The sequence below is a fragment of the Myotis yumanensis genome, unplaced genomic scaffold (genome assembly GCF_028538775.1).
Source record: "Myotis yumanensis isolate MYYU_CA2020_CCGP unplaced genomic scaffold, mMyoYum1.0.hap1 SCAF_3, whole genome shotgun sequence".
Lineage (NCBI taxonomy): Eukaryota > Metazoa > Chordata > Mammalia > Chiroptera > Vespertilionidae > Myotis > Myotis yumanensis.
Genome location: NW_027223754.1, coordinates 141,171,991 through 141,182,608, shown reverse-complemented (window position 1 = coordinate 141,182,608; position 10,618 = coordinate 141,171,991). Strand labels below are relative to the sequence as shown.

Below are 10,618 nucleotides of genomic sequence, written 5' to 3'. Positions count from 1 at the left end.
GGATCTTGGGTGGCTAGGGGCCATGGCCAGCCTGCAAACCGCCATCAGCCCCTCACCCAGGCTGGCCAGGCACCCCAGCAGGACCCCCCACCCTGATGGGGCTGTGGCCAGCCTGAAAACAGCCATCAGCCCCTCACCTAGGCTGTCCATACCCTCATGGGTCCCCATTGGGGGCCTTGGCCAGCCTGTAAACAGCCATAAGCCCCTCACCCAGGCTGGCCAGGCACCCCAGGGGGACCACCACCCTGATCTGGGACACCCTTCAGGGCAAACCAGCCAGCCCCCACCCATGCACCAGGCCTCTATTCTATATAATAAAAGGGTATAATGCAAATTGACCCTAACAGCAGAACGACTGGGAATGACTGGTCACTATGACACACACTGACCACCAGGGGGCAGACACTCAATGCAGGAGCTGCCCCCTGGTGGTCAGTGCGCTTTCACAGGGGGAGCTCTGCTCAGTCACAAGCCAGGCTGATGGCTGCCAGTACAGCAGTGGTGGTGGGAGCCTCTCCCGCCTCCTCAGCAGTGCTAAGGATGTTTGACTGCAGCTTAGGCCTGGTCCCCACTGGCAAGTGGGCATCCCCTGAGGGCTCCCGGGCTGCCAGAGGGATGTCTGATTGCCAGCTTAGGCTCAATCCCCTGGAGAGCGGGCCTAAGCCAGCAGGTGGGTCATCCACGAGGGGTCCCAGACTGCAAGGGGGCACAGGCCGGGCTGAGGGACCCCCTCCCGATTGCACAAATTTTTGTGCACCGGGCTTCTAGTCCTATATAATAAAAATCTAATATGCAAATTATCCCCACAGGTAGTAGTTCGACCAACTGGGAGATAGATGTGCACTGACCACCAGGGGGCGGCATGGAACATGGCGAGTGCCAGTGATGTGGTGCTGGTAGCAGGCAGCAGTGGAGGTGCTGTTGGCCCTGATGGGCTCTGACAAAAGTGGGACCATGGCGGGATGGTGGAGCAGGTGAAGGGGTGGCTCCAGGCCAAGGCAGGTGTGAGCAGGGGCCCCGATTGCCCTGCTGGTGCCCCACAGATTGGCCCTGATCCCTGGCCAGGCCAAGGGACCCTACCCATGCACAAATTTCATGCACCAGGCCTCTAGTCATTTAAATAATATAATATAGTAAAAATTCCCAGTGTAAATTTGTATTAATGTTAAAGGAAATAATACTTCTAAAAATGGGGACTTTATATTTCAAATGTTCCTTTTTTGGATCAATAATCCCTTAAAAATATGATGAAAGCTGTGGATTCTCTCCCCAGGAAGAAAAAGTGCAGATGCATATAGGAAGTGCTTTCATTGATCATTGTCTTAGTTGAAAGAAGGGTCTCAAGCTTGTTCAATTGAGCCTTTCTCACATACTCCTCCCATCTCCCAACTGGGAGGTGCGCAGGGGTTCCTTTGGGCTTGGAGGTGCCCTAGAACATTGCAGAGGGTTCGGGTCAAAAGGCAAAGAGTAAACTTTAGTGGCATTGCCTGGCATGGCCACGCCTTGAGTTATTACCAATGTCACCGGCAAAGAGGTTCTTGGCACCCCTTCAAGATAGCAATCAAGAGAGGAGGCAAAACAGATTAAAAGAAGTAGTTTAGTGAAAGCAAGGTGGAGGGAGAGTAAAAAGGGAAGGAGCTGGATGTGTTAAGGGAGCACACAGGGTCTGGCTTGGGGCTGGGTTCTTCACACCAGTGCCAAGTGGAGCTCTTTGGGGGAGTGCCTGAAGAGAAACTTTAAAATTATCTAGGAGAGGCTTAAAAATAACTGAAGAGCATTCTCATCCCTCTAAGAGAGGCACAGCCTGTCTCGCCAAGGAGCAGTGAAATGATGGAACACTGGTGCTTAACAGGAGCAGCTTGCTCCCATATACAGAATGAAGAGAGGCCTTGGACACTTACCTCTTTTCCAGATAAACTAGAAATCTAGATTTTAAGGTAAAATCTCCTGATTTATTGAATTTTGGTATCTACTTAAAATATATTTGGAAAACTACCATGTGGGCCAAAGGAAACATTTTTGCTGGGTGAATTTGGCCCTTCGTCCTCCCATTTAGGACCTCCATGAACCTAGGATCACTGAGAAGGCTAAACATCTTCGTGTTTTGTGTTTTGTTTTTTTTTGAAATCTCTTCATCGTACCTCTGCCCCAATATTCCTAATCCATGGGCCCCCATGACACTCTTTCCTATTCTTCATGCCTAGTTTCTTCACCCCTCCATCATCCAACACCTCCTCTGTCCCATCGCCCGACTTTTCTACTGTTTCCTTTCTGTGCTCCCATCTTTTCTCTATTCCCAGCAAATGCGGGGCATAAGGACAAGATGTCATTTGAACTGTTGACGTGAAAATAACTTCCGTCCATGGTAAGGTGCGTCTGAAAGCATTTTGGAGCTCCCAAGGCAGAACCCGGATCCTGTCCAGTTCGGCATCATGGGTGCAAGAATCCCAACCAGCATTCTTGGTTTGGGCCAGGACCAAAAGAAGGAGCACTAGCTCTGACTGAACTGAGAACAAGCAGCAGCGACTGGACAGGCACAGAGAAAGCCGGCTGCAGAGTTAACCGGGAACCTTGTTTTTCCCGCGGCCGTGCAGCCACGGTACCGCCGCCACGTCTTCTGTGAGCAGCTTTGCAGTAACTAATGACACCCAGGCCCCCGCGGGTATTGTCGCTTATTGCTGGGCACCGCACCCAATCCTCGCTTTGTGCCCGCTTTTCCCAATCGCGCCTCGGGAACGGCGTCCAATCCAGATCCCCGCTCTCCTTAGCCTAGACCCTCCCCTCCCTCGGCGGGAACCGAAACCGCACAAAGGGCGCTTCCTCCTCCTGCCTTTCCCCGTGGTACCCACGCTTCCCCTGCACGGTCCTTCCTCCCGGTTTATTTACAAATAAAGCTGACCTTAGTGGATCGCAGACTTCTTCCTGCTGGTCCTGCGCTGATTGGGCTTTAGCATGAGGCAGGTTAGTAGCAGGATCTCTCAGGTCATGTTTCATCATCGCTGCTACTTCTTCCTCTGAGCGCGCAGTGGTTCTCAACCTTCTGGCCCCTTAAATATAGTTCCTCATGTTGTGACCCAACCATAAAGTTATTTTCGTTGCTACTTCATAACTGTAATGTTGCTACTGTTATGAATCATAATGTAAATATCTGATATGCAGGATGGTCTTAGGCGACCCCTGTGAAAGGGTCTTTCGACCCCCAAAGGGGTCGTGACCCACAGGTTGAGAACCGCTGGATAATGTGTAATAGCTCAGCACTGGGAGGAATGCCTTCTGTAATGGTCCCGTCCCCACCCCGGGCGGCCCCAAGATCCGTTTGCAAGTGGCTTTAGCCATGTTGTCTGGGCTCCCCTTTCAGCGAACTGAATGCCCGGCCCGCATGAACATGCATTAGATGGGGCTGCACGGGCCCTGCGGACGTACATTTTTTAAATGTGGTTCCTGCTCATTCAGGACGCAGGAGCAGAGGTTGGGGTCCTTTTGAAAAGACTGCTCTAGGAGGAAGCCTCCAGCATTACTCGTGCTTTTGCGGGCGGCCCCCCGGCGGGCATACATTCGGGGTGACCTTTAGGAAGCGTGGAGGAAGGGGGTGAGTCTTTTGTCTTCTCAGCGATGCGCGTCTGGATTCAAGCCGGAGACTCCCAAACCTGGAACCTGTGCGGGTTCCGCAGGCGTCTCCGAGGAGGGGTCCCGGGGGTCCCGGGGCCGGACAGTGGGGCTGTGGGCCCGGGCCGCCCCGGCTGCCTGGGCCCCCGACCGCGGCCACGCGGCTCCAGGGCCGCCCCCGCCCCCGCTCCCGCGCCGCCGCCGGGTTCCCCACGTTAAGGACTCAGTTGCCCTCTGGCGCCTGCTCCGGGCGAGCAGAGGCGCACCTCCGCCTCGGGCTGGGGCCCGCCCCCAGCAGCGCGGCCCACGCCCAGAGCCGCCCGCCGCCCGCCGCCCCGCGCAGTGCAGCAGAGCGCGCTCCCGCCCGGGCGGCCCGGCTCACGCGCACGCGCAGGGACCCGCGCCCTCCGAGGGGCGGGCGCAGAGGGGGCGTCCGGGGGCAGCGGCCGCAGAGGGAGGCGGTCGCGTCGCCGCCGGCCGGGCTCGCGCTCGCCCTGCCGCTCGCCCTCCGCCTGCCCCGAGCCCCGCGAGGGTGAACGCTTTCTCCCGGCATGCAGCGGGCGGAGGGATTTAACACCAAGATGGCGGATGGCCCGGACGAGTACGAGGCCGAAGCGGGCTGCGTGCCTCTTCTGCACCCAGAGGTGAGCAGCGGCGCCGGGCGCGTTCCTCGCTCTCAGGCCCCCGGGGCGTTTCGCCCTCGGACCCGCGGAGGGCGGGGGCCTGCGGGTGGGGGGTAGTGGAACGTGCCCAAGTTTGGGGCGGCTTAGGCAGGCCCGGGCGCGGGCGGATAACGGGGGAGGAGATAGCGGGGCGGGCCCGGCCGGGGCGGGCTCCGGGACGCAGTCCCTGGCGGAGCCTGGAGGACGGAGCTGGAGAGGTTGATGGCTGTGCCCTGTCGCCGCGCTGCTCGCGGTGCACCGGTGGCGGGGTCCATGGTGCTGGTTTGGAACCGCACCTAAAGCCCCTAGTCGTGCCCCAAGCTTCTCCGGCGAGGAGGAAGCGCCTTTAGTTTTGATTCCTTCTTTCCCTGCGCCCGAGTGCATGACGCTGTCAGTTCCTCCCATGTGGCTGTGTGTGTGTGTGTGTGTGTGTGTGCGCGTGTGTATGGGGGGCGGGGGAGTATAGAGCAAGAACACAGTTTCTTGGACAAAGTGATGTCCTTCCACGTTATGCTGCAAGCAGTACCTCATATAAGCAGCACCTTGTATCGGGTGTCCTAGTTGAGCATTTGTCCTTAAGCAATTAAAAAGGGAGGTCAAAACTTTTGGGAATGGACCCACGCTCCCATGAGCTCGTCAGGGTACCATTTTTATTTTTTTTTGTTTTGGAGCCAGGGGAGGACAGTGCAACACGTTACCCATCACACGAGTATCCTCCCCTGTCAGTAAACAGTGCCCCCGCTCCAGGGTCAGCCACATTCTGCACTTGCTTACCTCTGAGTGGGTCGCCGAGCGAGTGCTAGTCCAGGCCTGGCAGCAGTTCTTGATGCATTCTTGTTTTTCACGACCCGCAGTGATGTGTGGATGGGCAGCGGCGAAGCCTCCGGAAGAGCCCCTGTAGTTTTTATTCGGGTAGAGGATGAAGATCATCTTTGCGTTGTAGTCGGGTGAACATAGAAGTCTGTACCCGGCTACTCTGCCGTAGAAGGCTTTTCTGTATTTCTGGGTTTTGATCTGTGGCATGCTTATGTTATTTAGGAAGGTGTGAATAAAGACAAGCACTTAACCATGTCATATATGAAGACTCAACTAGGCTCGTATTCATTACTTTATTTAATCAAAAAGAGACGGGACAGTTCCTTAGGAATATACCTGGGTCAGTCGCAATAGAAAAGGCTACTCTGGGTTTCCGACAGATAGAACTGAACAGTAAGACTATACCTTTTTTATGTTTTTGTTGTTGTTTGTTTTTTAACCAACGTGGTAACATTTTCTGGGATTGGAGAATATATCAAGGCCCTGAAAATATATCAGGAAGTAGACAAAGTAGTTTTCAGATGATGGATTGAAAATGTTGCTAAGGAATTTTTTTCCCTTAAAAAATTTTTTTTTTATTGATTTTAGAGAGGAAGGGAGAGGGAGAGAGATAGAAATATCAATGATGAGAGAGAATCATTGATCGGCTGCCTCTTGCACGCCCCCCCCACTGGGGATCAAGCCGGAAACCTGGACATGTGGCCTGACCGGGTATCCAGCGGTGACCTCCTGTTTCATAGGGAGATGCTCAACCACTGAGCCATGCTGGTTGAGCACTTACTCTGCATTTTAATAATACCTATCTCTTAGAGTTCTTGTGAGTATAAAATAGAATAAGGTGTATAAAGCAGTCTTCAGAGACCTAGGCACTTAGGCTGCCAATCAAATCTAAAGGTCTTGACATACTGGTGCTGTTACTTTGTTTTCTGACTAAATAGGTGATTATTTTATCACAGTGGAGGAAATTAGAGGCTATTTGTGAAAGGATGAACTGATTAGGGTGCAAATCCCAGCTCTGACTTGAGGCTAGTAGACATTTAACTACTTTTAGTGTCTTTGCTTTTAAGATACAGAGTCCAGACTACATAAGTCTAAGATTTCCTCAAACTTTAATGGTCTAATTGTATGTTGTGATTTTTCAAGATTCAAGCATAGCACTGTGCTGGGTTATATGGGTGAAACTAAAATAAATGGGGTAGTTTCTGCTCTCCGGAAGTTAATGATCTAGTTGGGAAGATATATGCATATGAAACACTTAACAGAATCCAAATAAGTGCTGAACTGAGTAGTGTAACCTACAAGGAGTGTCAGATTCCTGTCATCTAGAATGGTTAGAAGAAAGACTTTAGTGGAGAGATAGAGGCCATCATATGTTGGTCTACAGCAGTGGTTCTCAACCTTCCTAATGCCGTGACCCTTTAATACAGTTCCTCATGTTGTGGTGACCCCCAACCATAAAATTATTTTCGTTGCTACTTCATAACTGTAATTTTGCTACTGTTATGAATCATAATGTAAATATCTGATATGCAGGATGTATTTTCATTGTTACAAATTGAACATAATTAAAGCATAGTGATTAATCACAAAAACAATATGTAATTATATATGTGTTTTCCGATGGTCTTAGGCGACCCCTGTGAAAGGGTCGTTCGACCCCCAAAGGGGTCACGACCCACAGGTTGAGAACCGCTGGTCTACAGGTTCAGCTGACTTGCTATTACTAGTCATCTATTTCACCCACTAATACATCCTCAGGAAGTCGTCTCAGTTCTTTCCTAGAATGAGGCCACAATACTCTCTTCTACCAGAGTATTATAGGGGCTGTTTCAGCAAGATCTGAGCGTTGAACTGGATTGCCGGGATTATCTAGGGCTTTCATCTCTTGCTTGCTTCCTTTTCCCCAATTTGCCTTCTGTCTAGTTTCTCATTTTTTTAATGGTCACATTTTTTTGTTTGTTTCACATGTTCATATTCATTCATGTCTCATTTTTTGTTGTTTAGAATATTAAACCAAAGTACTACTACATCTCTTGTCTTCACATCCTATATAATAAAAGCGTAGCATGCAATTATCCCCTTGACCGAGAGTTCTTCCGGGAGTTCAACTAGGGGTTGGGGCTGGCCAGGGGAAGGGAGGGAGCACCTGGCGGCAGCTGGCAGCCACTAGGGACCCTACCAGTGCATGAATTTAGTGTACTGGGCCTCTAGTATTTTATAAAATCTATTTTTTGAAGCTTTTCTTTAGTAAATGTGATTTTGCCTTTTCCATTACTATTTTTTTGCCCTATTGTGTAGTTAGAGATAGACATGTTTATAGTCACATAAAATAACTCATTTGCTTTCAGAAAGCAGATATAAAATTACTTTGAAAATTGTTTCTCCTTCTGATAGGTTACTGACATGTTCTTTCCCTTTAAAATGTATCTTTCTGGCAATCTTTAGGATATCATGCCTTTTATTCAGCAAAAAGGTTATAGGTCATAAAATTATAATTTAGATTTATAAATATTATACCTTAAGCATACTAACCACTGAGTCAATATATATAAAATGAAAATGCAACTAATTGGTTACCTCATGGGATTGTGGCAAAGCCAAAGTTGAAAATTACTGATCTGTAGAACCAAAAAATTATATTTAGTTGTGAAAAATGCCATTTTATTGTGTTGAATTTTTTGTTTTATTTTGCTCACTATTTTATTTAATTTGAGAGAATTATTCCAGAAGTATATAAGAGTTGACTCTGAAGTGGGTAGATATAAGAGCAGATAGGTTAAAAGTGTGAGGGCTGATGTTTGGCAGCTTGGGTTCAGATCCTAAGTTTGTCACTTACTAGCTGTGATCCTGGGCAAATTACAGAACTTGTCCCAGTCTTCCAGACTAAAATGAAGATTAAATAAGATAATGTATACAAAGTTCAGTTGTGAAGATTAAATGAGATAATGTATAGAAAGTTCTGTGGCATTTAGTAACACTATAAATGTTAGCTATTAATGTTGTGGTAAGAAGTTAATGTTTCAAGCAATAATAGTATACACATCTATCTATATATATAAAAGCCTAAGTGATTGTTTGACCATTTGACCGGTAGCTATGACATGCACTGACCACCAGGGGGCAGATGCTCAATGCACAGGCATGGAGACATGGAACAGACTGATGAATCTCAGAGGGAAGGGGGGTAGTGTGAGAGTGGGAAGAGATTAACTAAAGATCTTATATACATAGTAGGGGCCCAGTGCACGAATTTGTGCACCTTGAAAGGAACTGTGGGCCGCAAGGCTGTGATCGGCACAGGGGCGGGTCTTGGCCCACCCTCCGCGCCCCTGCCCGTCCCCTCCTGCTATGGCCTCTGGTCCCCTGTCTGCTGGCAGCCCTGCTCCTGCCGCTGCCGTTCTTACGTGCTGACGGCCCCGGCCCCGCTTGCACCTGCTGACAGTGTGGAGCAATTGGGGCTGGTACCAGCAGCGTGTGCGAGCGGGGCTGGGGCCATCAGCGGCTGCAAGTGGTGGTGGCTGCCCCGATCACCGCTCAGGAGCAGGGGGAGGTGGAGAAGCCCTCAGGGGCTATTGGGGCCGGCAACCCCCACTTGCACCTGCTGACGGTGCTGAACGATCAGGACCGGCCCTGGGCGCTGGCAGTGGGTACAAGCGGCAGCTCTGGTGCCTGCTGCTGGTGCGAGCGGTGGCTGCTGCCCCGATTGCTCCTCAGGAGCAGGGGGCGGTGAAGAATCCCTAAGGGGTGATCAGGGCCAGCAGCTGCCGCTCGCACCTGCTGATGGTGCTGAGCGATTGGGGCCGGCACCAGGTGCTGGCAGTGGGTGTGAGTGGGGCCAGAGACAGCAGCAGGTGCGAGCAATGGGCGGGACTGTGGAGCATGGGAGCAAAGAATTTTCAGTAACCACCAGAGACTCACCCCGATGATAGCAACCGGTGCCCCGGCTTGGTCTGGCGCCCCTGCTTACCTACTCCAGCATCCCATCGCGGCCGACGCCCACCATATTCTGCACGTCATAGCAACCGGTTGTTTGGTTGTTCGGCCGTTCAGTCTATTTGCATATTAGGGTTATATCTATCTCTATCTATCTATCTATCTCTATCTATCTGCCTACCTACCTACATACATACTAGAGGGGTCCCTTGGCCTGGCCTGCAGGAATTGGGCCGAAACTGGACTGGTGTACAGATTCGTGCACCAGTGGGGTTCCTCAGCTGGGCCTGTGGGGATCAGGCTGAAATCGGCAGTCCAACATCCCCTGAGGGGTCCTGATTGTGAGAGGGCGCAGGCCAGGCCGAGGGACCCCACTGATGCACTAATTCGTGCACTGGGCCTCTAGAATTAGATATGGAAGCAACTGACTAATAGCTAACAAAATTAAATTTGATTGTCTGGGAATTGAGGAGATGGGGAGAGGACTCTTTTTACACACCTTTTTGCACTATTTAATTTTCTTAAAGATGTGTGCTATGATTTGAGGAGTATTTATTGAGCATCTAAGTATGGTCTTGATGCTTTGCTAGGCCACAAAGTAAAGAGGAATACAAAATAGGGCATTGCAAAGTCCTCCAGATCCCTCAGGATAGATGGTGAGTGTGTGTACATGCGCACACATTTTGTTAAAAATTAAAAAGGCATGTGGATCTCTTTTCCTCCAGAGAGTATCCTAAGGGTATGTTAGACTAGTTAGGGTTAGTTAGTGAAGGGATCTTGATGTAATGTGTTTTTAACAGAACCCCCAACAACTACATAATCCAAAAAGGCATTATTTCAGAGTCAAGGTTATGTGCAATTCTCTTTCAAAGCATCATCCTTACTAATAAAAGGCTAAGTAGTCATCACGCCCTCATGCGTGATACCCTGACACTGTCACAAGATGGCTGCGCTCACAGTGGAGGTGGGGTTCCCATGGCCCTGCGCACCTGCCGCGGAGGTGGGACACCCAGCTCTGGCTACCTCTTTTGGGCAATCAATCGAGGAGCCCGGATGGGTGGGTGGGGTCTACCTCTTTGGGGCGATCAATCGCGGGGCTTCCACACTGTGAGAGGGCACAGGCCAGACTGGGGGAACCCCACCCCTGAGTGCACGAATTTTGTGCACCAGGCCTCTAGTCTAATTATATTATTACTAGAGGCCTGGTGCACGAATTTGTGCACCGGTGGGGTCTGGCCACCTGGGGGAGGGGCTGCGGGTGGTTGGCCAGCTGCACCACCCCCGATTGCGGGGAGGGGTGCTGTCAGGGGCAGGGACAGCTGGGGGGAGGGGCCAAGGGTGGTTGGCCAGCTGCACCACCCCCGATTGCGGGGAGGGGTGCTGTCAGGGGCAGGGACAGCTGGGGGGAGGGGCCAAGGGTGGTTGGCCGGCTGGCCCTGCCTCATGGTCAAACTCCCTGTTGAACTCCTGGTCAAGGGGACAATTTGCATATTAGCCTTTTATTATATAGGATTTTATAATTAGGTTGTATTACAGATGGGTAATTCAAGAATCAAATATTAACTATTTTAAACTTGTTCATTTGAAAACTTGATTCAGGA

At 50.8% G+C, this 10,618-nt stretch overlaps 1 protein-coding gene across 1 annotated transcript in view; it reads left to right on the top strand.

Moving 5' to 3' along the window:
• Positions 1–4,077: 4,077 nt before the first annotated feature.
• The window catches only part of ZDHHC17 (zinc finger DHHC-type palmitoyltransferase 17), a 91,914-nt gene continuing 85,373 nt past the window's right edge, over positions 4,078–10,618 (top strand). The window contains exon 1 of the mRNA XM_070409678.1: positions 4,078–4,250. Within this exon, the coding sequence (XP_070265779.1) occupies positions 4,158–4,250 (93 nt within the window). The 5' untranslated portion in view covers positions 4,078–4,157. The remainder of the gene's footprint in view (positions 4,251–10,618) is intronic.